The 26,050-nt window shown below is 34.6% G+C and overlaps 5 protein-coding genes, 36 non-coding genes and 1 pseudogene across 48 annotated transcripts; 16 read left to right on the forward strand and 26 right to left on the reverse strand.

Moving 5' to 3' along the window:
* Positions 1-123: 123 nt before the first annotated feature.
* Positions 124-10,538, forward strand: lam-1 (Laminin subunit beta-1; the record flags this gene model as incomplete). 2 transcript variants are annotated; one of them, NM_068333.6, is made up of 11 exons in its annotated part: positions 124-419; positions 1,370-1,837; positions 2,299-2,624; positions 2,794-2,954; positions 3,542-3,930; positions 4,342-5,571; positions 5,784-6,023; positions 6,749-8,390; positions 8,529-8,879; positions 9,666-9,804; positions 9,880-10,538. In NM_068333.6, 11 exons carry the CDS (start codon positions 124-126, stop codon positions 10,008-10,010), a joined length of 5,373 nt encoding a protein of 1,790 aa, NP_500734.3. The 2 variants fall into 2 exon arrangements, with proteins under 2 accessions (NP_500734.3, NP_001368376.1); NM_001380214.1 differs by lacking the exons at positions 124-419; positions 1,370-1,837; positions 2,299-2,624; ... (4 more) ...; positions 6,749-8,390; positions 8,529-8,879 and having other exon boundaries at positions 9,705-9,804; positions 9,880-10,010.
* 21ur-14781 lies at positions 1,264-1,284 on the reverse strand. The gene has a single exon (NR_053694.1).
* On the forward strand, positions 1,963-1,983 carry 21ur-8656. The gene has a single exon (NR_053695.1).
* 21ur-11605 lies at positions 2,177-2,197 on the forward strand. Its single transcript, NR_053696.1, has one exon.
* 21ur-10369 lies at positions 2,682-2,702 on the reverse strand. The gene has a single exon (NR_053697.1).
* On the reverse strand, positions 2,683-2,703 carry 21ur-8128. Its single transcript, NR_053698.1, has one exon.
* On the reverse strand, positions 3,060-3,080 carry 21ur-2448. Its single transcript, NR_053699.1, has one exon.
* 21ur-9967 lies at positions 3,266-3,286 on the reverse strand. Its single transcript, NR_053700.1, has one exon.
* 21ur-11876 lies at positions 3,478-3,498 on the forward strand. The gene has a single exon (NR_053701.1).
* On the reverse strand, positions 4,286-4,306 carry 21ur-11795. Its single transcript, NR_053702.1, has one exon.
* On the reverse strand, positions 5,592-5,612 carry 21ur-10526. Its single transcript, NR_053703.1, has one exon.
* Positions 5,595-5,615, reverse strand: 21ur-419. Its single transcript, NR_053704.1, has one exon.
* 21ur-3211 lies at positions 6,293-6,313 on the reverse strand. Its single transcript, NR_053705.1, has one exon.
* 21ur-12694 lies at positions 6,484-6,504 on the reverse strand. Its single transcript, NR_053706.1, has one exon.
* 21ur-10684 lies at positions 6,615-6,635 on the forward strand. The gene has a single exon (NR_053707.1).
* 21ur-9344 lies at positions 6,618-6,638 on the forward strand. The gene has a single exon (NR_053708.1).
* On the reverse strand, positions 6,668-6,688 carry 21ur-2189. Its single transcript, NR_053709.1, has one exon.
* Positions 8,464-8,484, forward strand: 21ur-390. The gene has a single exon (NR_053710.1).
* 21ur-10776 lies at positions 9,552-9,572 on the reverse strand. The gene has a single exon (NR_053711.1).
* 21ur-2798 lies at positions 9,555-9,575 on the reverse strand. The gene has a single exon (NR_053712.1).
* 21ur-14801 lies at positions 9,558-9,578 on the reverse strand. The gene has a single exon (NR_053713.1).
* Positions 10,539-10,914: 376 nt separating the features above from the next.
* W03F8.4 (EKC/KEOPS complex subunit TPRKB) lies at positions 10,915-12,036 on the forward strand (the record flags this gene model as incomplete). The annotated part of the gene is made up of 4 exons (NM_068334.6): positions 10,915-11,013; positions 11,070-11,132; positions 11,184-11,306; positions 11,413-12,036. 4 exons carry the CDS (start codon positions 10,915-10,917, stop codon positions 11,677-11,679), a joined length of 552 nt encoding a protein of 183 aa, NP_500735.1. The 3' UTR covers positions 11,680-12,036.
* A 404-nt stretch (positions 12,037-12,440) lies between these two features.
* Positions 12,441-13,372, reverse strand: W03F8.6 (the record flags this gene model as incomplete). 4 transcript variants are annotated; one of them, NM_001129330.3, is made up of 4 exons in its annotated part: positions 12,441-12,564; positions 12,617-12,689; positions 12,887-12,996; positions 13,210-13,372. In NM_001129330.3, the coding sequence occupies 4 exons, from the start codon at positions 13,352-13,354 to the stop codon at positions 12,554-12,556; spliced, it is 339 nt and encodes a 112-aa protein (NP_001122802.1). The 4 variants fall into 4 exon arrangements, with proteins under 4 accessions (NP_001122802.1, NP_500736.1, NP_001293717.1 ...); NM_068335.5 differs by having other exon boundaries at positions 12,441-12,689; positions 13,210-13,358; NM_001306788.1 differs by lacking the exons at positions 12,887-12,996; positions 13,210-13,372 and having other exon boundaries at positions 12,554-12,564; positions 12,617-12,635.
* Positions 13,373-13,946: 574 nt separating this feature from the next.
* On the forward strand, positions 13,947-15,887 carry mtrf-1L (the record flags this gene model as incomplete). 2 transcript variants are annotated; one of them, NM_001380215.1, is made up of 4 exons in its annotated part: positions 13,947-14,121; positions 14,176-14,531; positions 14,581-14,925; positions 15,491-15,887. In NM_001380215.1, the coding sequence occupies 4 exons, from the start codon at positions 13,947-13,949 to the stop codon at positions 15,782-15,784; spliced, it is 1,170 nt and encodes a 389-aa protein (NP_001367563.1). The 2 variants fall into 2 exon arrangements, with proteins under 2 accessions (NP_001367563.1, NP_001368375.1); NM_001380217.1 differs by lacking the exons at positions 13,947-14,121; positions 14,176-14,531; positions 14,581-14,925 and having other exon boundaries at positions 15,521-15,784.
* On the reverse strand, positions 15,799-22,423 carry gpa-18 (G Protein, Alpha subunit). Of its 2 annotated transcripts, none has more exons than NM_001306790.3 (7): positions 22,297-22,423; positions 22,104-22,176; positions 21,887-21,946; positions 21,465-21,745; positions 20,574-20,694; positions 16,018-16,269; positions 15,799-15,974 (listed from the first exon to the last, which is right to left on the reverse strand). In NM_001306790.3, the coding sequence occupies exons 1-7, from the start codon at positions 22,389-22,391 to the stop codon at positions 15,894-15,896; spliced, it is 963 nt and encodes a 320-aa protein (NP_001293719.1). In that variant the 5' UTR covers positions 22,392-22,423; the 3' UTR covers positions 15,799-15,893. The 2 variants fall into 2 exon arrangements, with proteins under 2 accessions (NP_001293719.1, NP_001293718.1); NM_001306789.3 differs by having other exon boundaries at positions 15,833-15,968; positions 22,297-22,419.
* 21ur-4263 lies at positions 16,315-16,335 on the reverse strand. Its single transcript, NR_053714.1, has one exon.
* On the forward strand, positions 17,236-19,338 carry W03F8.2 (annotated as a pseudogene). Its single transcript has 7 exons — positions 17,236-17,303; positions 17,354-17,431; positions 17,493-17,607; positions 17,710-18,054; positions 18,178-18,727; positions 18,784-18,960; positions 19,008-19,338. Coding segments are annotated over exons 1-7 (1,664 nt in total).
* 21ur-2673 lies at positions 19,478-19,498 on the reverse strand. Its single transcript, NR_053715.1, has one exon.
* Positions 20,072-20,092, reverse strand: 21ur-12146. The gene has a single exon (NR_053716.1).
* 21ur-4955 lies at positions 20,215-20,235 on the reverse strand. The gene has a single exon (NR_053717.1).
* Positions 20,841-20,861, reverse strand: 21ur-2081. Its single transcript, NR_053718.1, has one exon.
* 21ur-11097 lies at positions 21,326-21,346 on the reverse strand. Its single transcript, NR_053719.1, has one exon.
* On the reverse strand, positions 21,329-21,349 carry 21ur-4520. Its single transcript, NR_053720.1, has one exon.
* 21ur-3507 lies at positions 21,988-22,008 on the reverse strand. Its single transcript, NR_053721.1, has one exon.
* On the forward strand, positions 22,237-22,257 carry 21ur-7386. The gene has a single exon (NR_053722.1).
* A 127-nt stretch (positions 22,424-22,550) lies between the features above and the next one.
* Positions 22,551-22,571, forward strand: 21ur-2580. The gene has a single exon (NR_053723.1).
* Positions 22,572-22,839: 268 nt separating this feature from the next.
* 21ur-9901 lies at positions 22,840-22,860 on the reverse strand. The gene has a single exon (NR_053724.1).
* Positions 22,861-23,456: 596 nt separating this feature from the next.
* Positions 23,457-23,477, forward strand: 21ur-3177. Its single transcript, NR_053725.1, has one exon.
* A 457-nt stretch (positions 23,478-23,934) lies between these two features.
* Positions 23,935-23,955, forward strand: 21ur-4419. The gene has a single exon (NR_053726.1).
* Positions 23,956-24,771: 816 nt separating this feature from the next.
* On the forward strand, positions 24,772-24,792 carry 21ur-14805. Its single transcript, NR_053727.1, has one exon.
* Positions 24,775-24,795, forward strand: 21ur-1826. Its single transcript, NR_053728.1, has one exon.
* Positions 24,796-25,883: 1,088 nt separating this feature from the next.
* On the reverse strand, positions 25,884-25,904 carry 21ur-10784. The gene has a single exon (NR_053729.1).
* Positions 25,905-26,050: the final 146 nt, after the last annotated feature.

The following is a 26,050-nucleotide window of genomic DNA, read 5'->3' on the forward strand; positions in this document are numbered from 1 at the left end:
TTCACCAAGTTTATTTAAAACCTAAACTAACTTCTCTAAACAGTTTCCCCTTTTTAAATATATATATTTTCAGGCTAATCCCATCTCCTCAAACCATAAACCTAAACGCCGTCGCTACGGAAAATGTTGCGGCCGCCGTTTTGGCTTGGGCTCTTGCTCTCGCTGCTTCTAGTCTTCATTGAAGCCCAACACCCACTACAACAGAATGAGGATAGATGCCAAGACCGTTCATGCTACCCAATTACCGGAAATTTGTTGATCGGAAGAAAAAGTCAGCTGAAAGCCACGTCGACATGCGGATCCCAAGGACGTCAACGTTTCTGTATTGTTTCCCATTTGGAAGAACAAACGAAATGTTTTTATTGTGACTCTCGTACCGAATGGAAGCCACAACGGGAACCCTACCGATTGAGTCATCGGTTAGTTTTTTTTTAGAAGAAATGAGACATTTGAGAGATTGGTAGAAGGGAGGAGAATAGGTGTAATAGTGCGATAGAGGGAGGATAGGCGGCTGAGATAATTGATTAATCGGAGGATTGCTGCAATGCCCTCTTTTTCATCCGAAGAGCATCTTGATTCAAGAATTAAATGAAAAAATTGGATAAGAAGCAGTTGGAAGCTCGAAATTTTTCAGAAAAATAAAAACTAGATATTTATTATAGATGCTTTAGATGCCCTTCAATCTTATTTGAAAAAAATTAAAAAAATTATAAACGTTCAAATTTTCCTTGTTAGGCTCAAAAATTTTTATTTTAAGCTTGATTAACACGTATCAAAACAAATACCTCAATATTTTTTTAATATGTTGGCTTCGACCGTCTGCCTGCCTACGTGCCTACCTATTGCCTATTTTTGGCAGGCATTTAGGCACGTCGCAGGCGCAGGTTGTAAAGTAAATTTTGTTTAGTAGAATATACATTGTTTTGTTTCGTGAAGTTTTTTGAAACCAATAGGATATAGGATTGAATCAGTTGTTCAACTCTGATGGTTCATTAATAGATGTAAATTCAAGCATTTTTTGATTTGGCTAACTAGGAAATAAAGTTCGCATGTACTATGACAGTAGGCAGGCGTGAAGGCGTATATCAACATCGTAGGTCATGAATTAAAATTGTATTTAAATAAATTGAAAAAAAAATTATATTGTAAATAAAGCATTTTTTTTCAACATATACGTTTTTATAATAAATAGCTTTGAAACAGTATATATTTTTTAATGAATATTTCGCGCGGTATCTCAAATTTTGTGGCTTTTTCAAAATTTTCCAGTACTCCAGTACTCCAGTAAGTTTTCCAGTAAAGATTAGTGTTTTTATTATAATGTGAAACAAAAGATATTTCCAAACATAAACTATTTAAATAATTTCAGAATCGAAAACGTTGTCACCGAAGTTATGGATGACAAGAATCGTAATTGGTATCAATCTGAAAATGGTGCCCAAAATGTTTCAATCAGTTTTGATCTTGAAGCAGAATTCCATTTCACTCATCTTATCATGACATTCAAATCATTCCGTCCAGCTGCAATGATCATCGAAAGATCCGCAGATTTTGGAAAGACTTGGCAAGTCTACAGATATTTCGCCTACGACTGTGATAGCAGTTTCCCTGGAATTCCTGAAGGACCACCAAAGAAGCATACAGATGTTATTTGTACTTCACAATATTCTGATGTTGCACCATCAACTGGAGGAGAAATTGTCTATAAAGTCATTTCACCACATATTGTCACAGAGAATCCATATGCTGATGAGATTTCTACTTTGTTGAAGATCACCAATTTGAGATTTAATTTCACCAAATTGCACACTCTTGGAGATGATTTGTTGGATTATAGGTTAGTTGGGCAGATGATTTTGTGAACTTTGGAATACTAAATAACAGGGGAACAAGATTTTTTTTCGAAAACAAAATTACGGTTTCAATAATTCTTTAAAATTGCAAAGAAAAGCACTTTTTTGATGTCTTTTCTTTTTTTGAATACATATACACAAAATCTGACATCGAAAATACAAAAACGAGTTATTCAAATTTACAATATCTGAATAATTAAACCAGTAAAATCAAATGAAAACTGAAACCCAGAACTTTCGAGCTAAATTTTCCTTGTTTCCGAAAAAAAATTAATTACGGTTTCATGAATTTTTCAAAACTTTTTCAAAGTTTTCAAAAGTATTGAACATTTGGTTTTTCTTTCTTCTTCCTCAACTTATTTTCTTTTTTTTTTTTAACTACAATCAAAAATCAACTTCCTTACTTGAATTTCAACAAATATTTCCTCAACCTTTTCAATTTTAGACCAGAAATCGACGAGAAATATTACTACGCCATCTACGAAATTGTCGTTCGTGGATCGTGCTCCTGCTATGGACACGCTTCCAGATGTATTCCAATTGATCCCCACGTGAGCCCGAATACTGTAATGGAACGTGCAGATATTGTGCACGGACGGTGCGAATGTATGCACAATACGGAAGGATTGAATTGTGAAAAATGCAAAGCTTTCTATAATGATCTTCCATGGAGACCAGCAATTGGAGATGAAAAGAATGAATGTAGACAGTGTAATTGTAATCGACATGCGTTGAGATGCCATTTTGATAGAGCTGTCTATGAGTCTAGTGGTACGTTTTTTGTTGACCTTGGACGAGAATTTCAGCCATGTAAAGTTATAATATAGTAAATGATAAACAAATCCCAGAACCAGAAAAACCCTCACACCAAAATATATCAAATTTTCCAGAAACAGTAGTTTTTCCAAAAGTTTTTTTTCGAAATTTTCTTATTTTTCAGGATTTGTTTCCGGAGGAGTGTGTGATGATTGTATGCATAATACACAAGGAAAGAACTGTGAACAGTGTAAACCATTCTTTTATCGTGATCCACGAAGAACCATTGATGATCCACATGTGTGTCTGCCATGCGAATGTGATAAGGCTGGATCACAAAATAAGGTTAGTGACGGGGGAAAAGCTTGATTTTTAACTCCTAAAAGCTTGAAGGGAAATTTAACATTCAAAAAAAAATCTCAAAGCTTTATTTATCAGAAATATACTTTTAAAATATATAGGCTTGGCGCATTGACAAACATCAACACTCAAAATAATAAAGCGAAATTTTGTAACAGTAATTTTTTTTCGGGCAAGAAAAATAATTTCAGCTCAAATTTAGACATTCAAATTAATTTGTAGGAAACAAGACCGAGTTAAGTTACTTCAAAATAGAGGAACAGTTTCCCTAGAAAATATCAATCTGAAATTCGAGTTTTGCTGCCCCAAAGTTTTTAATAGTGTCCCGGCGTAGGAAAACATTTTATTAGGTCTGTTGAAACATTATTTTTTTGAAAATTATTTGAAATTTTTCCAACCAACCCGATCAAGCAACTTTCAGACATTTTTCCTAAAAATACAAACGTTTTTTTCCAAAATTTACTGTTTCAAAATCTCATTTTATAATTTTGAATTTTGATGTTTTTGATTTTACACACAATTGGTTTTCAGATGTTTCCAAAAATGATTTAATCAGTATATCATTTTTATAGGGAATTTGCGAAGGAGAAGAAGATGCTGAACGTGGCCTTGTTGCCGGAAAATGCTACTGTAAAACCAACGTCGACGGAAATCGCTGTGACCGTTGTAAGAATGGATACTGGAATCTCACTGAAACAAATGTTGATGGATGTGTTGCTTGCACGTGCAATCTTCTCGGAACTTATAATAATGAAGGATGTGATAAGTACACTGGAATGTGTACTTGTAAGAGACTTGTCACTGGTGAGAACTGTGATCAATGTCTGCCAGAACACTATGGACTATCGGAGCATGTTGATGGATGCAAGGCTTGTGATTGTGATATTGGAGGTTCTTATGATAACACTTGTGAGATTACAACTGGACAGTGCAAGTGTAGAGAAGGATTCAGTGGAAGAAGGTTTGTTGAAACAGTAGTTTTTGTTTCATAGAACTTTCGAAACTATGATCAAGCAAGAAATTTATTCCACAGACTCAAAAAAATTTCAGCGGCGAAGCTCACTTCCTGAAATTTCGGTCTAAAATTTTTTTTAGTGGTTTTTCCATTACTGTTCCGTAAAATTGCACCAAAAGTAGATTTTGCAGAGTTGTGATGATTTTAAACTTTCCCAGGGGTGGTCAAACTTTGTGAAAACTTGTTGGATCGTTTTCAGAAAAAAATGTTCAAATTTTTTTTCTGAAAAAAAATTATTGAAATCGATCTCGATCTCGAAAAATCGGTTTTTTTTTGTTTCAAAATTGATGAATTCATACGAATATCAGAAACCTTCCACTAGTTAAATTATAAAATTCAGCTGAATATTTCTTACAGATGCGAAACCGCCGATTCTTCATTCTATTGTGCCGACATTACTCATTACGTCTATGAAGCTGAATACGCTAACCTCACCCGTGGAGAAGTGAAAACTCGTGAATGGCCATCCCAGCCACATGAACAAACATTTACTGGAGAAGGATTTGCTCAAGCTGTTGAGGGAACAATTATCACTGTTAACCCAATCGTTGAGGTCTCTCAAAAGTACAATGTTATTATTCGTCATGACGGAGCCCGTGATCCCGTTGGATGGGAGAATATTCAAATTACTGTAGTGAGACCGGAAGCTGAAGGAGATGGATCATGCTCTGATGCTCCACCATCTGATGATTTCTTGATTGCAAGAATCTATCCAGGATCTAGATATATTGAAGTTCAACCGGCTATCTGTCTTGAAGCAGGTGTACAATATGAATTGAGAATTCAGTTTAATGAGAAACGAGGCAATTCTCATCCCCAAGAACGTGCTGCTGCAAACATCCTTATCGATTCGATCCTCTTGGCTCCACCAACCTCTGAACTTCATATTTTCCAAGGATCCGCTAGAGCTGAACAACATTTGACCGAATACAATCGTTATCAATGTAGACATCTTGCTCTTTCACTTTCACTATTCAAGGATCAAAGAAACGAAGTTTGTGAGAGATATGTGTGCCCAATTGCTGCAGCTCTTCTAAACAAGACAAGTGAATGTAATTGTGATGCAACTGGTTCTGTATCAGGAATCTGTAATGTTCAAGGAGGACAATGTGAGTGTAAACCAAATGTTGTTGGAAGAAGATGTGATCAATGTGCAATCGGAACATATGGATTCGGACCATCTGGATGTAAAAAGTGTGATTGTGATGCTGTTGGTTCCCTTGGAAATGATTGTGACAAGCAATCTGGTCAATGTGTATGCAGAGAGAAGGGTATCTACGGAAGACAGTGTAATCAGTGTCAACCTGGATTCTGGGGATTCCCAGAATGCCGTACTTGCCAATGTAATGATCATGCTAACATTTGTGATCAATCCTCTGGTGCTTGTATTGAATGTCGTGACCTTACTACTGGACACTATTGTGATAGATGCCAAGATGGTTATTATGGAGATCCAAGACTCGGAGTCGGTATTCCATGTAAGCCGTGCCCATGCCCAGGAGGACCTACAAGTGGATACCAACACGCTGATACTTGTTATCTCAGAAATTCTGGCAACAATACTCAGGATATTGTTTGTAACTGCAAGTGAGTTATTTTTTGGACAGAAAGCCGAAAGAAATTCCAAAACATTGTATCTTGATACCTTCAGCGAAAAAAAAACATTTTTGAAACAGTAATTTTTACTAATTAAATTTACTATTCTACTATTTTTATTCAACTTTTTTATACAATTTTCTAGGAAAAGCATTACTGGAGAACTCAAATTTCCTCAGAAAATTATCTAAAAAATTTTCCAGATCCGGATATCAAGGAGAACGATGCGGTGAATGCGCCCAGAATCATTGGGGATCGCCACGTGAAGTCGGAGGAACTTGTGAACGATGTGATTGTAATGGAAACATTGATATGGCAATGGAAGGAAGTTGTGATGCAGCAACCGGCGAATGTCTCAAATGTCTTCATCATACCGAAGGAGCTCAGTGTGAGCACTGTGTTGATGGATATTATGGTGATGCAAAGTTGAAGACTTGTCAAAGGTTAGTTAAGGAGAGTTCAGGTATACATCATTACCAGTAGCACACCTATAACACTTCTGAAACAGTAATTTTTTTTTGCAAAAATTTAAAATTCAAAAATGAGTGTCTTATTAAAACGGTGGCAAGACCAAGACTATGTTTTCAATTTTATGACTTCAAAATGCAAGTTTCTAAGAAAAAAAATAGTGTGAAGGTTTTGAGCAGAGGTTTTTTTTTGAAAAAAAAACTATTTTGGTTAAATTGATGTTTTTTTATCAAGCAAACAAATATTAGAAACTTTTTACTTGGCACCACTGTATGTATTATCTATAGTAGTGTTATAAGATTTTTGAAACAGTAAAATTTTGCAAAAATTTAAAAATTTTCATTAAGTAGCCTAACAAATAGATGAACAGAGCAGAGCCAAATTTTTGATTTCGTGATATAAAAGGCTTCTAGCGTAGATTTTTAACAAATATTTACTTTTAACGTTTTCTACAAACTTTTTGTTTAACTTGCGCGGTTATTAAGACACAAATTTGAAACAAACATTTTTTCATTATTTTACCGATTCAAAACTAGTAGTAAGCTGAAAATCCGTTCTGGGAAAATTGATAGAATGAATGAGATCAAATTTTAGAGTATTTATAGTTTTTAGAATTTTAGGAATGTAGAAAAATGGATAAACAAAACAAATTTTTAGTTTATCGTTATAATAACCTACTGAAACAGTATAATATTTTCAGATGTGTATGCAATGAGCTCGGAACCAACTCAACAAAGGGAGCATGTGATCGTGTTTCTGGTCAATGTCCATGTCATGACAACATTATTGGAATGCAATGTGACCAATGCGCTGAGAATCATTTCAATCTTGCCAGCGGTGCCGGTTGTGAGGCTTGTGGATGTGATTCAAATGGAGTTGTTCTGAACCATGAGGGTGTTCCACATCTTCAATGCAACATTTTTGATGGTCAATGTCAATGTAAACCAGGTCGTGGCGGAAGAAAGTGTGATCAATGCGAAGATCTCTACTGGGGAGATCCGACTACACCAGATGGATGTCACAGATGCGAGTGTAATCCAACTGGATCGAAGAGTCTTCAGTGTCACAGAAACAATGGAACATGTGAATGCCAGGCTGGAAGCGGAGGAGCACTTTGTAATGAATGTGCCAGAGGATACACTGGACAATGGCCATACTGTAATCCATGTGGAGAGTGCTTCCATCAATGGGATAATATTATGCAGAAGCTTCAGAAGCAAGTGCATGCTCTCATTGATACTGCTAATAATATTGAGGATACTGGAGTTGCTTCAGCTTATGATGCAGACTTTGAGAAGATGGAGGAAACACTTAAAGAGACTAAAAAGGCTTTGTCTGATGCTAATATTTCAAAGGAAGATATTGAGGAAATGAGCAAGAAATTGGCTCTTTTGAAGAAGCAAGTTATTGCTGGAAGAGAAAAGTTGGGAGCCATTGAAACGAGAATTTCAAATATAACTCAAGCAGTTGACTTTGCTCAGAAGGATTTGGAGCACTTGCAGAAGGAGGTTGATAAGGTTACAAAGGCAACGATTGAATTGGAAGATAAGGCTAGCAAGATCAAGGAAGCAGATGTACTTGGAGCATTTAATATTACAAGAGAATCAGCATCCAAATCTCTGGATGCACAACGAAGAACTGATGCAGCTATTGGAAAACTTGCAGCTGCAGAGAATCAGGCTCTCCGTGCCAGTGAGCTCTTGGAGAAAAATAAAAATGACTTTGAGAAGCAATATGTTGAGAATGAAGAAGCTCTCAACGAAGCTGAAACCCTTCTTGGAGGTCTTGAATCTGTTCTTCCAAAACTCAATGAACAAGTTTGTGGAGCTTCAAGTGCACCTTGCGATGCTCTTTGTGGAGGTCCAGGTTCCTGTGGATTCTGTGGTGGTCAGTCATGTATGGAAGGAGCTGTGAGCAAAGCAAATCAAGCGAAGAGCTTTGCAACTGAAGCAGATACTAGATTAGATGAGAAGCAAAAGGAAGCAGAAGAAGTATTGAGTATTGTTAGAGATGTGCTCACAGAGACTACAAAGGCAAAGGCAAAGGCTGAAAAGGCTTATGAAGTTGCAAAGAATACTGCACAAAGAGCAAATAGCTCGAGAGCTGAACTTGATAAAATTGCTGAAGAGATCGGAGAGTTCTTGACTGCCCAGAAGAGTTCACCAGAACAAATCCGCAATTTGGCAGAGGAAGTTCTTGGCAAGGAAATCAGTTTGACGCCAGATCAGATTACTGACTTGACAGGAAAGATCAAGGAATCACTGGCAAAGATCAATAACATCGATGAGATTCTGAATGAGACAAGAGGAAACAAGAGTATTGCAGCTAATCTGGAATCGAGAGTGAGTAAACTGAGTTTAGAATTATTTACTGTTTCAACAAATTGAAAAAAGAAAAAAAAAGAAAAAATTTTATTAGGAACAGTGATGTTTGTACTTCTTCTTGTTTTTGCTTTCAACATTCTAAAACAATAATTTTAGGCCGTAAAAGCGAACAAAGAAGCTGAACTCCTTCAAAAGGCAATGGAAGAGATTCGCGAGGCACTTCAACTGGCAGATCAAGCCTACAACAACGTAACTTCCGTACTTGAGGAGATCGACACAATGCAAGTACAAGCCCGTGAGCTCATCGACAAGGCTCGTAACTCTACAGAAGCCGTCGAGGGGAAGGCACAAGCTGCCAACACGACACTTGCCGAGTTGGAAGGTGTGATGAGTGGAGTCAAGGTTGAATATCTCCAGATTTCGGAATCTGCAAAGAATGCGTTGACTACGGTTGATGCCGCGTTGGCAGCTGCTACAAATGCTGAGCAGAAGAACAAACAAATTCAGGTAAGTGAAGTATATTAGGTCTCCAAATAAGTTTCGGGTCAAAAATCATAACTTTGTTCGCTGCGTATCGATTTTCATGAAACTTTGGGAATTTATGTTATCAACCATGTTCTTTCAGTTGACAATAGTCACAAGATTTTTTGACCAACCCAAGTGCCCAAACTCGGAGCCAATTTTTTCAGTCATTTTTCTGATATCGCTTCTTGTCAGCTTTTTAAGCATAAAAATCATTTTAGTTTGAAACAATTTTATTTTCTATTATCATTTTAGTGTTTCGAATTGATATGTTTTGTATGTGTAAAAATAGTTTACACTTGGTTACATCATTTTGTATGAAAAATCTAGAATTTTCGACAAAAAATTTTTTAAAAGATTTTCTGACGACCATCCAAAAAAAAATTTTTTGGACGGATTTTTTTCAAACTTTTGTTGTTTTCTAATAATGTATTTTAAACAAACCGAAATCCGCACACAACCCTCAATTCAAAGCTGAAAAGAAGCGAGATCAGAAAAATGCCTGAAAAAATTGGCTCCGAGTTAGGACACTTGGGGTGGTCAAAAAATTTTGTGACTATTGTCAAATGAAAGAACATTGTTGATAACATGAATTCCCAAAGTTTCATAAAAATCGATACGCAGCGAACAAAGTTATGATTTTTGACCCGAAACTTATTTGGTGACCTAATATGTCTAACAGCAATCATCCCTAAAAAACGTGAAGCTAAATGCTGATGTTGAAACAGTCAAATTTTTTTTTCAAAATTGTATTTTTTTTCAAATTTCTAGACCGATCTTGAGCGTGCCACGGAGCTTCTCGAAAAACGAATGGAAGGAAATGTTGCTCCACAACAGAGAGCTGAAAAGCTAAGAGAAAGAGCTGCCAAGCTGCTCTATCAGGCTCAGAGACACAACGATGATATTGACAGTGAGTTTGAAAATTTAAAACTAAAACTTTAAAACTTTAAAAACTACAAGTTTACAAAAACCAAATAATTTTCAGATTTATCAAAGGACTCAACCGAAATGCGATTGGACGACTACGAGACGATTCTGGCTGATTTGAATTCCCGACTGGAACGAGTGACACGTGACATTCATGAGAAGACCGACTTCCATGCCACGTGTGGATAAATTATGCTTTAATTTTAGGAGTTTTTTTATTCTATTGAAGCTCTAAAACTGCCAGACTTTCATCTTTAATCAAATAATACTGTATGAAAGTCAACAATTGCTCGTAAAGTGTGGTATATTATTAACTCGGTGAAACTCGGATAGACAATATTTACATCATATTTTACGAGCAATTTTTCTAATTTTGAAATTTCGCCTTCTTCCATCCCGCTTTTTGAAAACGGTTGTTGTCTCTTTATTATTATTTTTCAATTTCAAGTTTTCGCTTCCAATATATTTCTTTCAATTACGAAAATTGATTTTTGTTTGTTTTCTTCCTTATCACCCAATACTCTACACCATTTGTTTAATCTTTTTCAGTTCAAATCCCTCCCTTTTTTCCTAATAATTTATATTTGCTTTTTTCCCCAATCACCATCACCACACCTTGCTTAACTATTTATGCATCTCAGACACAGTTTAATTGTTTTTGCGTTTTTATCTTTCTATTTTAAAAATTCTGGATTATAAATCTATCAATTTCAATTTATGTTTTTTTTATTTTGTCATAAAAACTCAAGAAAAAGTTCAAAACGGTTAAGATCCGATAATTAATCTAAAATCTCTGTTTGAATGTCCGCCAAAAACGGAAAACGCGCAAAGAGCGAGAGCTGACGCATTTCGCGACTCGTACACCTGCGTTGGCGCACTTTCCGTGCCTCTTTACACTTTCACTTTTCCGTCCGAAATTACGATGTTTTCACTTGTTTTCTGCCAACTTTTTTGCAAAACTTCATGCCAATAACATGTTTACCAGGCTGTAGTGTTGAAATTGCGGCATTTTGATACATTTTACGTTCAAAAACGTTATATTGAAACGCCCGAACATTTTTTTGAATCATCGAATCAACAAACTTAATTTCAGATGAAGCATTCGCATCTTTATGAGCTTCAACCAGATCCGTACGATTTTACACAACGGAAGACATGCAGAGTTTGTCTATTCAAGGATGTTAAAAATGCGGTAAAATTTACAACTCTTTTTTTGAAAAAAAATATAATGAAATTTGATATTTGCAGGCAGAACTCTCGCAACAGTTGAAGGAAGGAAAAATCGATGCAGCTTTAATTCGTGCGGAACTTGTAAGTGTTTAGATAGAAAAAATTGCAACAAAAAATATTGGAAAAATTTAGGTGCTCGAACCGTTCGTACTCCTCGCCGCCGCCAACCGGGCCGTTCATCAATCGGCTCATAATCGGATGAGTTGTCGGAGTCTAGCTGCGGAGCTTGTCTATTCGCTTTCTCCGAGTAGAAATGTAAGATAATTTCAAAGTATTTCGAAAAAAAGTGATGATTTAAAAGATTTTAATTCTGCTAGTATTTCTTCAAACTCACTGGATTTTAAATTCGTTTTAATTTCAGATTACCGATTCTCTAGTGACCTTCGGAATTGCCGAGCACTCGACTGCAATTATCGCCGCAATTTTCGACGATGATTCCGGAAAAGCAATGAAAAAGTTGGCGAAAGCAATCAAGGGAACACCTGTGCCATTAATGGAAGGCCTACCGAAATTCGCAAATGTTAACATGATCAAGAAGGTTTATCAAGTAGGAAATCCAGCATTTGTCGAAGAAGGACTCTCCGATCACATCGTTTCGAGAATGGTTTCCAAGGATTTCGTTTCTTAACATTTTCTCGAAATTCTCTCCATTTTCCTTTTTCCATTTTTACCCTAACACTTTCGAATCGCAATCTAGTTTTTCTTTCTTTTTCTGACTAATGCCTCATTTCTACGCTAATTCGCTTATCCCTATCATCATCATCATCACTACGAACCGATGCCCACCTGAACACTGAATTCTCTGGAACTCTGTGCCCCCTGTTCTAATCTTCCCATCAATCTGCCACGAACATCTCAAATACTGCCTTCCATCCGAGACCCACTATGGATCAAAACATATACCAAAAAATCTGTATAGTTTCTTTTCTCTGTTTTTTCTTCTTTCATTAAGTTTCTGTTGTAATAAAATGCACATCTGTTAAAAATTATTTTATTTGTTTGAAATTCGATTGAATTGCTTCAGGAGTATACCTTGAAAACTACTAAAATAATTTGAAAATTGTAGAATTCAGGAAACAACGGATAAAATCAATCGGGTCAATCGGAGAGAGTTGTAAGTTTTTTCAAAATTTTTTTGCTGGAAAAAATCCAGAAAACAACGTGTGGGTGAAGTCGGAACCGGGATTTCGCAAATTTGTTCACATTTTCCTCTTTTTCTGAGAATAATTTATCAATTTTCATTTATTCATTCTAGTTTACTGACCACATATATTATTTAAAATTACGGAAACATGGTGAAAAATATTTGAATTGCTGTTCCGACTTTGCCCACACAATTAAAGAGAAACATTTTTCGATGTGAATTAAATAAATTTGAAGCAACAAATTAAAAAATGTCATGATTTTTATTTCCAAATACAGTAAATGCGTAAATTTTGTTCGATAATCGCGCCGAGCCCGTATATACAGATGAGGTTAGTCGTGTGACGTCATCATATTCATCAATTAGGGCCTGAAAACAAGCGAGAGAATGATGAGAATTCCGGCTGTTGGATAGATCAGACCGTTGCTCGAGTTGCACATATTGTCACTGCAGCAGCAATTCTTCTCGTCTCCTGGGCCAATGCAACCGTCTTCCTGAAATGCAGTGAAGTGTGAGAAATGTGATGGAAGGAATTGGAGAAATGAAAAGAATCGGCGCTTTTTAATCCTTTTGGGTTAGGGTATGGGCGACTAAAGTATTCAGAAGTGAGGAATATTCAAATTCGCCAGGAAAAGGGGACGGAATTTTTGTTCAATAGTCTGATTAAAACAAAAAAAAACATAAAACTTACGAAGCATTTTCCAACTTCTCCGCAACTCTTGGTGATTGTATAACTATCATCTCCTTTCTTGTGTCGTCTTACATAACTATTGAAGCAGAAGTCGGCATCGTTGCATTGTACTAAAACGTTATTATTACAGTGTATGTTTTCTTCCTCTACGACTTCAAAGGCGCGCGCATTCATAAAGGTCTTGGCACGAGCCACCCACTGGTTTTAATTTTTTTTTAATTTTTATTAATTAATCGGTGGCGCGTATGTCTTTGAAATCGTAGATCTAGAACATTGAAAAAAACTGTATAATTTAAAAGTGTATTGCAAGAATATCAACTTACCAGATTGATAAGGGCCTCCGATTTCTGTTGGCAGTCTTCTTCCGTTTGAAACAGTCTCCTGTCCAACCCAACATTGGATTGCTGCCAATGTAGTTGGTACAAGAACAAAGAAAACCGCCAAACGAATAGCTGAGATTTGAGTCATTCTCATTCAGGAACAATCGACAGTCAATCTCATACTTACTTTTATACTTCCTCCCACACCTCTTACTCTAACTCTAACTATCTTCCAGTAAGTACTAAATACCGATACCAGTTCATCATATGGCTTGGAAATAGTATGAGATTCGTGAAGAGTCGCAGATAGGTTATTTCCGACCGAAAAACGATGTAAATATTCGAATGTTTGCCAGAGCAGCGCTGAGAGTTTATTCCCAACAAATATTTGCAACTTTAACTCTTTATGTTAGCTGTATGACCTGTTTCAAGGGAAAAAGACGTTGTTTTTCTTTTGGAGAAAACCTGAAATTTCAAAGTAAAATTGTAAAGTTGGTAGTTGAACAAAAATAATAATTTAGTAAGCTATTAAGGAAAGAGAAAATGCTAAGAATGCGTTTGAAACCTACAGTAATTTTTTAAATGACTACTGTAGCGTTTGTGTCGATTTACGGGCTCGATTTTCAAGACCGTAAATCGACACAGTAGTCAGTTAAAGATTTATTCTAGTTTTTGTGCAATACGCATTCTCAGAATTTTGTAAAAGTTCATGATTCACAAAAAAAGCCAACTCATTCCAGATGCTTAAACGACATCAGCAGCTACTTTTTCGTCTGATCCGGCAATCTGTTCTTCATCAATCATCTCCAACATCTTCTTCAGCTTCATCTACTTTATTGAACAGTGAAAACGGGGAGAAGTTTGTGAAAACTGTCGTGGATCGTTTGGCACAATGCCAAGCAGGAAATGCTACTGGTATTTTAGACTTCGATGCGGAAATTTAAATTTTATGAACTTAAAATTTTCCAGCTGCCCCTGAGCAAATCAGTTACTGGGAGTCAATTTCTAAACAATCTGCAAAAGTTTCGGATGGACGCTCTGAACTTTCTCAGCTACGAACTATAATCAATGATCCCAAGGAAACAGAAGAAATGAGAAAGTTGGCAGAAGTTGATGTAGAATCAATTGAGGAGAATTTAGAGACGGAATTACAAGAATTAGCGGTTAAAATCGTTCCTCTAAATAATCTAGATGTATTATCAAAATGTCAAATTGAATTGAGTTGTGGAGCTGGTGGACAAGAAGCTATGCTATTCACAGGAGAACTTTTAGATATGTATCAAAAGTTGGCAGCTGTTAATTCCTGGAAATGGGATCCTTTGCAGGTGATATGGAATATAAAATATAGATCAAAACTTAAAAAAAATTTTTAAGGTAGACAACGTTCCACTTGGAGGAGTTCGAAGTGCTCTCATCGCAGTGTCTGGGGAGAAAGTCTACGCAAAAATGCGCTTCGAAGCAGGCGTTCATCGAGTTCAGCGAGTTCCTGTCAACGATTCTCGAATGCATACAAGCACGGCGAGTATCTCGGTGCTCCCCGAGCCAGAAGAGGTTTCTGTGGTGGTTCCAAGTGATTCGGTGAAGATTGAAGCAATGCGAGCGTCTGGACCTGGCGGTCAGAATGTGAATAAGCGATCGACAGCCGTACGGATGACACATAAAGAGACGGGAATTGCTGTGCATTGTATGGATGAGAGATTTCAACATTTAAATATTCAGGTTAGAGAGAAAGTCACGAAAATTGCAGCAAACGGAGCTTCAAAGTGGCGGGATTTATTCTCTTCATTTATCTATTTTTAATTTCGCGCGCAAAAAAAGTTTGTGAAACTCGGCCGTGTACTCCACTCGGACAATGAAGTAATTAATTTTTGTGGATTTTTAGGAGTTTTTCCTTGTTTTCTGATTATTTTGTTAGATTTTTCTTATTTTTTGTTCAAAAACCGATTGATATACAATTGTAAATGCGTTTTATTGTGAATAATAGATCAATAACGTCTAAAATCCGTTTTTCCGGTGGAGAAGAGCTAAAATCCTTCAGTTTGCCAATTTTCCTGCGTAGTTTTTTCATTAAAGAAAAAAAAAAGCTGTTGTTGGCGTTTATTTAGTGTAAAAAAATACGAAGAATCCAAAAAAGTTAACAAATAGTTATTAATAAATTGCCCGAGAGGAGTACACGATTGATTAATTCACAAATCTCGATTGCGCGCGAAATTCAATTTAGACAGACTGATTTTCAGCACTTTAGAGCTCCAATTTCAACTTTAAAAAATCATTAAATTTCCAGATTGCCTATAAACGTCTCGCAGCCATTTTGATGCAAAAACAAGTTGATGCCATGCTGGAAAAGATCGTTTCAAAACGAAAACTTCAAGTTGGATCCAAAGCTCGCGCTGAAAAAATTCGAACGTACAATTTCCAACACGACAGAGTCACTGATCATCGGATTCAAATGTCTATCACAGGAGTTGCAGAGTTCTTATCAGCTGGAGAGACACTTCAAACAATGATTGAAAGACTTCAGGAACAACATTTAGAAGATAGATTAGATCATATTATTGAGAATTGTATTGTTGAGTAGTTAATTTTAGATTGTTTTTTGTTTTGTTTTTTAGTTGTTACTTAATAATTAAATTTTATACTTTTATAAAGTTCCAAAATGAATAAAGAAAACAGTTCATAAAATACGATTACATTAGATTGGGACGTTCTCGATGCATTTTTCCGATTTTCTTGAACATTTCCATCATCACAGATTGGCTCTCCTTGAACTGAAAGTTTTAGAATTTCATAAATTTTAGAACGAGCACTCACGTTGACTAAGGACACGATATGCGGGAAACATCGTGTCTTTGAGATTTTAGTTGTAAACTGAGATCTATAGAAAGATCGAGCACTGTCAGCAGTGTCCAGATGATTTGCGAGCTTTCGGAAATCAAATCCAGCCGAGTGATCATTGAATGTGTCGGCTTTGTTGAACAGAAGTAACCAGTAAACTTTGGCGAGAACTGGATTATTTACGAGAGATTCGAATACGGTTACTGTCTTATTTTCAAGATATCCTTTCTGAAAATAATTATTGAATTATGTATATTTGATCAAATAATCGTATGCTTTATTTATAACATATGATCAACAAGTAGATATTGCTTTTGTATTTAACATATTACTGAAACAGATTTTTTTTGAATTTGAGAAAATTTGGTTTTTATTATTTAAAACTCTTAAAAGATGATCTCAAGCTCTACTGCACCCCTTCAGAATACAATATTCAATTTCGCGCCAAATTTTGAAGGTGCTGAACTTTGAAAAGCTGTAAAAATGAACCTTTGCAATAGAATTCATGTTTCCTTCTGTCATCAGTGGGGGTTTAGTGTAAGAATATCATCAAAAACTTTCAGATTTAAAAAAAATTTGACTCAAAGTTGTGATAAGTTGCCAAATTTTCCAAAAAGTTATGATAGATGAAAATTGAGATGTCACCTACTTTTATTCTGACTAAAAGAATTTCAAAACATATTTCGAAACGTTTTGCCATGATACTTGGACATTTTAGCACTAGGACTTCCATGCAGGCGCCAAACGCCTGCCGAGCCTGCCTTGCAGGCGAGAGGCGGGCAGGTTGGAGGCAGGCGTTGCCCTGAAACAGCGCCTGCCTTCCATAGAAGCCCTAGTCTTTTTAATTGATCGCAAAATAAAAATGTGAAAAGCTATCGAAAAAATCCTTAATACTTCGAGCATTTTTTGAAAATTTTTACTTTAATATAAAGGAATTTTGAGTCTCCGTGATAAGAAAACATCAACAATTTTTTTCCAACGTAAACCCAAAATGAGAACGCAAAAAAACCAACGTGAAAATGCCAAACATCGAAAATCTATAAAATCGATCGATTATCGACTATTTCGAATTCTTCTCACAACATTTTTCCCGATTAAATTAGGAAAAGAATTATTTCTATAACAAAAGGTATGCAAATTTCAGATTTTCAGGCTTCGTAATCCATTTTATTTTCAGAAGGAAAACATAGCAAAATGGAATCATACGAGCAGTTTAAAAAATCTCTGTACATTCAGACGTCGCTCAATTCAAGTATTTCAAAGTGAGTCTAGTTTTGTTGTGTCTGCTCAAATTTCAATCGTCCATTTTCAGAAATAGTTCATCTAGTTCATCTTCAAACTCCATTCCTGCTCAAAGCGCTCCGGATATTAACGTTTCTTTCTCACCGAGGTTTGAGATTTTCAGAGATAATTAATTTTGATCTTTGGTTTTTTTTTATAAAATATGGAAGCAGTGAGCCAACAAAGCAAGAAAAAGAAGATGATAAGAAGGAGGTTGAAGAGAAGAAAGAAAATGAGAAGCCGGTAGACGTTAAGGTGGAGGAAAAAGTGATGGTAAAGGTGGAGGTAAGAGCTTCAAGTCACTTCACAGTTTATTTGTGTCCGGATCTCGATGTGCGCATGACGAATTAACTGTTTTGGAAGTCTCCCATACGTTTATATTTTCAGGCCACCCAGAACACGGACAATAGTCAGGAATTGAAAGCTCCAGAAGAGAAACCAAAGAAAAAGAAGAAAAAGAAGTCGAATATCATTGCTACGGCTTCTGTTGAGAAAATCTCGATTGTTCCTGAAAAGGAAGACTTTTCGATTTTGGAGAAGAAGCTCCGCGAGTTCAACTTCTACCATGGCTTTTTTCCTCGAGAGGATCTTCAAACAACTTTGCACAATCTGGGGGATTTCCTTCTTCGAGTTTCTGAAGTTGTGGAAGGAGAACACAAAGTTAATCGGGAAGTGATTCTATCACTCATTCCAGTCTCCACGGTATCCAGGGACGAGGAGGAGAAGAAGAAGGTGAGGAGATTGATTCAGGCAAACGCGCCTGCCTGCTGCCTCTATTTCTTGACTTATCTGGCTGTAGGCATTTTGTACTTCAGTACTATCAAGAAATATCTATGCACATTACCACTATTTCAGCCTCGAAACGTTGTCATAAAACGCGTAAGGAACTTATTCTTCTGTGAGCCTCCTCGGACATTCGAGTCGATTTCTGATCTTCTCAATTACTACACGAAGAACCATGGAGGATGTGCATCTGGAACATTTCAATTAAAACATCCAATTCTTCAACAATCTTGGGAATTTATGCATTCGGACGTAACAATTGGAAAGGTTCTTGGAGAAGGAGCATTCGGAAAAGTTTGCTCTGGAACTTTGAAACTTAAGGATGGAACGAATGTGGATGTTGCAATTAAAATGACAAAAGTGTCGGCATTCCTCAGCAAAATGAAGATCAAGGAAATGATGAATGAAGCGAGATTTATTCGAAACTTCAATCACAAAAATGTGGTTCGTTTGTATGGAGTTGCACATCACGAACAACCACTCTACATTCTGCTGGAATTGGTCAAAGGTGGATCATTGCAAGATCATATGAAGAAGGAAAAAGGAGCTGTTTCAATTGTGGAAAGAATCAAGTTTTGTCGTGGAGCAGGCAGAGGGATCGAGTATTTGCATCAGAACAACTGTATCCATCGTTTTGCTGTCTGATTTCATATAAATTATTAATTGGTTGTATTTCAGTGACATCGCTGCTCGTAACTGTCTTCTTCACGAAAAAGTTGTCAAGATCACCGACTTTGGTCTCTCCAGAACTGGACCAGCCTACAAAATGAAGACGGCTTGCAAGCTTCCAGTCAAATGGCTCGCTCCGGAGACTTTGACAACACTCACGTTCTCCTTTGCTACTGATGTGTACAGGTAACTTATATTACCAGCGCTTTGTTCTAAAAACCTTGACATTTTAGCTGGGGAGTCACCTGCTACGAAGTGTTTGCTGATGGTATCGAACCGTTCTTTGGAATTCAAAATTCCGTGGTGAAGACCGACATTGTCGCGAACAAATTCCTGCAGATGCCTTCCAACACTCCTGAATCTATCAAGAAGTACATGGATGCTTCGATTTTTGTCGAAGGATCGCGTCGTGCTACTATGACGTCGGCAATTGCTGAGTTCAAAAAGATCAAGTTGGCTCTAGAACGTCCTACTTCAGATATGTTATCAGTTGGAGCTGGAGCGAAGAAAGTGATGAAACTATTGAAGAGAAATAAGCAAGAAAAAGCTTCAAAAGGAGATTAAACTTGTTTTTTGAAATAAAGGTTTTGAATGTCAGCTAGTTGTTTTTTGTTGTGTTCCAGATACTTTTCATGGACTGAAATCTAGTCGCTGTAGTCTGTAGAATAGTGAAAGTTTGAAAGAAAGATGAATCCAATGTGATGTTTCGACAGGAAGTCTAGTATTAGTAAATTGATATTTCATCAGGATTTATCACATTTTTGAAACAGATTTTTTTAAAAATTCAGTCATTGGAGCAATTTTGCCTTGTATGGAAGTTCATGGTTTTGAGCTTACAAAACTCATAAAAACTGAACATATCGTACCCCTTCAGAATTTAATTCAATTGTGTGTCAAAATTATTTCGGAAAACTGAAAAAGTGTAGAAATTTGGAAAGCTCCTTTTTTGGTCGACTTTCAAAGTAATGATAGGAGAAAATTGAGTTTCCTTCTATGAGTATTTAGCACACTTCTGAAACCGATTTTTTTTTGAAATTTCAGTTATTCGAGAAACTTTGTCTTTATTTCTTTATTAAGATTTCAGGGGTTTAAGCCTACAAAACTCATCAAAATAGGATCTATCGCATCTTTGAAAATAGTACATTAATTCAATTTTGCTCCGAAAACTTGAACATGTGCGGAAATTTGGAAAGCTTTAAAAATGCGTGTACCTAATACCATTATTCGGCCTTCCAAAAAGTTTTGGTAAATTAACAAATTTTTCAAAAATTTGAACATTTTGAGTAGAAAGATGGTATTTTCTTTTGGTCGACTTTAAACAATTAGGATAGATGAGAACTGAGTTTTCACAATGTTTTGAAAATTTTTTTTTTAAAAACATTATTTTGAAAATTTCTGCTATAATATTTGGAAATTTTGGCACATGGGTATGGTTTTACAGGCAAGGATAGGCAAGTCTTAGTAACTAAATATTTATTCCATCAGTATTCAACACATTTCTGAAACAGACATTTTTTCAAATTTTGAATAATCGGGAAACTTGGTAATTTTTTTGAATTCATGCAGCCGTAGGGAAAAAGATTTGAGATATTTTCGAAAATATTATTTTAGCTCTAATTTAAAACTCAGTAGGAAAATGGTGTTACTCAAAAATTTTGAAAAATCTAAAAGTTTTTGGGGAGTATTTTTAACTTAACTTTTATTATGATGGACTATTGTCATTTTATTTAGGATTTTTAACTTACCATTAAGCACACACTTACGATACTCCATCTTCAACATAATTTAAAATCACTCACATTATAAAAAGCCGGATCACAAAGTTCACTGAGATCAATTACAAAAACGACAAGATTTGGATCATCAAAATAATCAGCCCATTTTGCTCTCCACAGATGATGTCCTGGCATTTCGAGAAGCCTGGAATTGTTGAAATATTGAACTCAAAAACCTTCTAAATTATTTTTTAAATTTCTAACGTCATTGTGGTTTTCAAATTAAAAATTTAAGAGTTCAAATATGCACAATTTGGGCAATTAATCCTAATTAATACAATTATTGGGGTAGTTGGAAAAATACAATTGTCAATACTATTGTTTCCTGAACTTCATTAAATGAAGTGTGTGATACTGTAAAATATATTTAGTAAAGATGACCTTTCATTTTTTTTTGTGATTTTTGTGTTAAATTTTTCTACTGCCCTGTTTTCAGCTGTAACTTGAAATAGTTTAATTGAAAAAAAATTATACAATAAAATGCCAAGAAATTCTAATAAAATAAAGTGCAAGGACACCTCTATAATTTTTTCTGTATTTCGAATTACGACACGATGGCATTTAGGACAACTATTTCAAAATACAAATTAGCATCACTACTTATATATTAAGATAATATATGGTGATGCTACAATTGTATTTTGTGGTCTATGACGTCAAACACAACGTCCCTCAAAATCGTGGGACCTCACAATGTACCGACATAGTGAGAAATCTTTACAATGTATCATTGTTTCAAGTTTCTGGGGGTACAGCGGTCGGGTTAAAACATGTTTTTTTTGACAATTATCGATGCATTAATAGCTCAAATTACATCATTTTGTGAAAAGGCTTGAGTGAAACAGTAATAATTTTTAAATTTCATTTCTTTTCAATTCTATGCAAATCAATGACCAGAATGACACTGAAACTTACTCAAACTTATATCCTTGACACGTGACATTTTCCCGATTTAAGCCACAAGTCTGTGAGTATGACATCATTATTTCCAGTTCTGAGGGTACATATTCCGGATTCATAAAGTCATCGCCACGTTGAAATAGAAAATGATAGTTTTGTGGAAGTGGAAGAATTCGTTGTCGAAGTCTGCATAACTCGTAGAGACCCGATTCAAACAGCTCCTTCATTGCTTCAATGATTTTTGGAGGGAAAACCTCTCGGTGACGGTATTCATCTAATTGGGTGAACCTTTGTTTCTGGAAGTTGGAGATTAATTGTTTTATTATTGATCTATACAATTAGGCACAAAAATGAAAAAAAGAAGAATTTTCTATACTTCTTAAGTTATTTCCAACTGTAAAAGTTGATTTGCTATCAAAATTGTTCAAAATTGTTACCTGATCTTCACTGATAGGAATTTCCAAAGCTTCTATGACGTTTTTCAGTTCACGGTAAATCTGAAACACAAACACTTAAAAAATGTTACAAAAAAGATTACTATGCAGCATGGTACTATACAGCAAAAAAGTTTTTTTTACAAAATTAATTGATACATCGTTGAAACATTAATTTTTCGCAAAGTTATTCAAACTTTTTAATCGTTTTAAAACATACATTAAGAAGATTGAGTTGAACGCAATACAAATACAATTCTCGTCGCAAACAGATGCTCTTTGTGTGATTTTTGCTGAAAAATTTCAACGGTTTCAGCATAGCCATTTTATAATCATTCAGAATTTATTGGGAATCGTCCGAATATCGTCTTATTTATGCACTAGCAATAAATGCTGGATTCAAAGAAACTTACACCATTTGTCGAATAAAAGATGTCTTCCCAGCGCCCATACATCCTAGAACAAGTGTTCGAATAGGTCCACGATCCACAGAACCAGCAGACCCCATTTTGAAATTCTAGTGGTAATTTTGGACTGAAATTTTGAGTTTTCTATGGTGTGAATTTAATAAGGCGCATATCAGGTTTAAAATGGAGAAATTGGAAAGTTGAAAAAAAAAACTCTGTTTCAGAATTTTAATTTATTTTGAAGAATTTAATTGATTCAATAAAATCTTTGAAATCAGTTGGAATTTAAAACATTTGGAGTTTTGTTTTTGGAAAGTTTTGCACTAAAATCACGTGAAGAGTCATATGAAAATTCAATTTTCAAGCTTCTTTCGGCTTATTTATGTACCTTTCCTAATGAGAACTGATTATTTTCTGTTTTTCTGTTTTCAAAAATTCTAAATCAGAAGTATGAGTAATTTGTGTGTTGCACTTGTTTTGTGGACTTTGACGGAGTAATGATCTTGTGGGAACCTGATTTTTGAAAGTGTGAGATATGTGATTTCATGGAAAAAAAAGACCAAGCAATGAATAGAAAAACAAAACAACACAGTACCTATATAAAAAACATGAAACAGTAAATTATCTAAATTGTCTAAGTTGTAAATTTGAATTAATTTAATCTGAAATTTATAGTCAAATAAAACAGAAAAATTTTTTTGTGCAATTTTTAGATAAAACATAGTTTTTCTGAAAATTCAGACTTTTTCGTGACATGAATAAAAAACGAAGTCTAGGCATCTTCAAGAAACTTGAAATTTTTAATTTTTAAAAAAAGCTGTATTATTTTGAACTTTCTGAACTTCTGAAGTTTATTTACCTAACAAGCTCTAAATTTTGTAATTAATTTCACAAAATAAAATAGAAACATTTCCGGTTAGAAAAATAAAAATTTTTATTTTATATTTCTAAAACACCGAAGATTAAAATTTCTGGTGTTTTTTCCCAAGTAATAAATTTATTGCTATGTAGTTTTATACAAAAATTATTGGGTTTTAAATTTATTTTTGTTAGATGTGAAACCTCCCAATGTAAAAAAAAACAATTTTCTTAGTTTCGAGCATTTTTAACACACTGTTTACTGTTTCATGGTGCTCATATAAATATGTCTGTTAATTCCATAGTACTATTCGCTTAATATAACGGGAAAATATGTTAGAAACGCCCTAAAAATACTATTTTTAGCATTAATTTTAAAATAAAAATATAATATAAAACTTGAAATCAAGAGCAAATTGACCCAACAGAAAAGATCATCGAAATTGTAATACTTTCATGTTCAATTTTTCAGTAAAATCGATTAATAAACCGATTTTAATTTAAAAAAATTTGATAAGTTTATTTAATTTATAACATTTCAAAATGTTTTTATCTCGAAAATATCGAAATTAAATTTTTATTTTTGACTTGTTTTGGCTCATAGCTTTTTAGCTTTTTATTCAAGCGGCCTTCAGCGAAATATGTTCAAAATGAGCTAATTTTCCAACTAGCAGCCACGCTTCAAGTAGTATGATATACTTTTCGTATTTAACGTAAGTTAAATTAGGTTTTAATGTTTACTGTTTCACGATGCTCATACATATATGCTCTACCAAATTTACACAGTAGTTTCACATTAAAGGTGGTGTAGTCGAATTTTTTTTATTGCTTTATTAGACTCAAAATTGTCTGAAAACACCAAATTTCAGAGTGAAACTTCTTGAAAACTTTTTAGAAAAAAGTTATGACGGCTCAAAAAATGATCTAAAATTAGTTAAAGTCGGAAATTTGACTAACTTGTCAATGTCGCAGCGGCTGGAAACAATTTTTTTAAAAATCACCGTCAAATTTTGAGTGTACAAGTTGCTTACCTTGCGTTTTAAACTTCATTAAAGTACTTAAAAATCGATGAACGGCGAGATTTTTAATTTTTTTGAGCCAAAACTCGCCGTACATCGACTTTTAAATACTTTAATGAAGCTTAAAACGCAAGGTAAGCAACTTGTGTACTCAAAATTTGACGGTGATTTCAAAAAAATTGTTTCCAGCCGCTGCGACAAAGATAAGTTGGTCAAATTTCCAATTTTAACTAATTTTAGGCCATTTTTTGAGCCGTAATAACTTTTTTCTGAAAAGTTTTCAAGAAGTTTCTTATGAAATTTGGCGTTTTCAGACAATCTTGAGTCTAATAAGGCAATTAAAAAAAATTCGACTACACCACCTTTAAGCGGTTCTCTTCTAACTAAAATGTAAAAATAAAGTAATTTTGTATTTTAAAAAAGAAAAGATGGAAACTTGGAATTTAAAAATATAAACGTCACGGATATTTTGTTCTGATTCGCAAGAACTTTGTCTGATAAAAAATATCGCGATTGACGAGAATATAAACTAAAACTTTAAAAAACTCAAACTAAAATGTACTGTTTCGTGTTGCACATATGAGCATGCCATTTTTATTAATTTTGCTGCAATAATCACGCTGCGATTTTAATTATTTTAGCTAAACAAGATTATCAAATATACATACATACTCATTTTCAAAAATTAAAAAAGTTGGATAAGAATCCAACCAGGTGGCACTTGAAATAAGAAAGCGAGCAAGTGTAATAATAAAAATAAACCAAGCTCGTAGTTTGAGCATATAAGCTTACCGGAGAGGAAAATGTAAATCGCAATCTAATCTACCCATAGGTGCAATTGAAAAGAAAAACTCAAAGAATATGAAATGAATAGAGAGAATGAAAAGAGTAGAGGATTAGATGTTGAAAAAAGAAGGATATTGAGATTAAATATCAAGTATACGGGAAAAAAATATGGAGAGCCAGTGAGCAGGCTAGTTGAACTTTTGAAAAGGAAAGAGGGAACTAGGTTGTAATTAGAGATTTTCAAAAAATGTGATCAAAATTGGTTATTTTGGTTATCGGATTTCTATTAAGATTTGCAAATTCTTATTAGAGATTCTTATTAGACCAACAATGTTTTATTTTAAACTAGTAGATGAGTTAGAGATTTGTCAAAAGGTCAATTAAGGAATCAAATAAAAAAGTTTACCTGAAAATTTATGAAGAGAAGAGAATGATTAAAAAATGTTTTTCGTTTTTAAACCACAATGTGAAGTAGTGGAAAATGGAAATGAGTCATTTTCATCGAAAAGCGTTGAGGATCATGATGTTGCCTGTCTGGTGACTGAAGCGTATATACTTCTGATTAAACACTAATGAACTAAAAGATATGTAAATAAGGAAGAGATGGAAACAAAACAAAACGTAATTTTTAAATTTGAATATTGGTAAAATGTGACATAAAAATGGTAATATTTGGGCACGGTAGAAAAAGAAAATTAAAATTCTAGAAATATTTAATGGAAGGTTAGAAAATCTTGTTAAGGAGAAGGAGAAAATCTCAAAAGTGAACTCAAAACGTCATTTTCGAAAACAAAACTCAATGACGACAGCTCTAAAAATATGTTTCACCTGGTTTTTAGAAAGTACTAAATATGTAATTTATTCCCTGTCAGTTCGTAACGTTTTCCTTTTTTCTAAATATGACAAAGTCCTTATTTTTTTTGTTTAGGAAAATTGTATAATACAAACGTATCACACCCGCAACATAATTTTGTCAAATATGCTAATTTTGAAACAGTAATTTTTTTTTGAAAAAAAAATTAAATAGAAACTTAAAAATCTAAAATTTTTCTCATATGATGATGTTGCATCAAATTCACAAAAATCAATGTAAAATT

Source organism: Caenorhabditis elegans, chromosome IV, assembly GCF_000002985.6.
Source record: "Caenorhabditis elegans chromosome IV".
NCBI classification, from domain to species: Eukaryota; Metazoa; Nematoda; class Chromadorea; order Rhabditida; family Rhabditidae; genus Caenorhabditis; species Caenorhabditis elegans.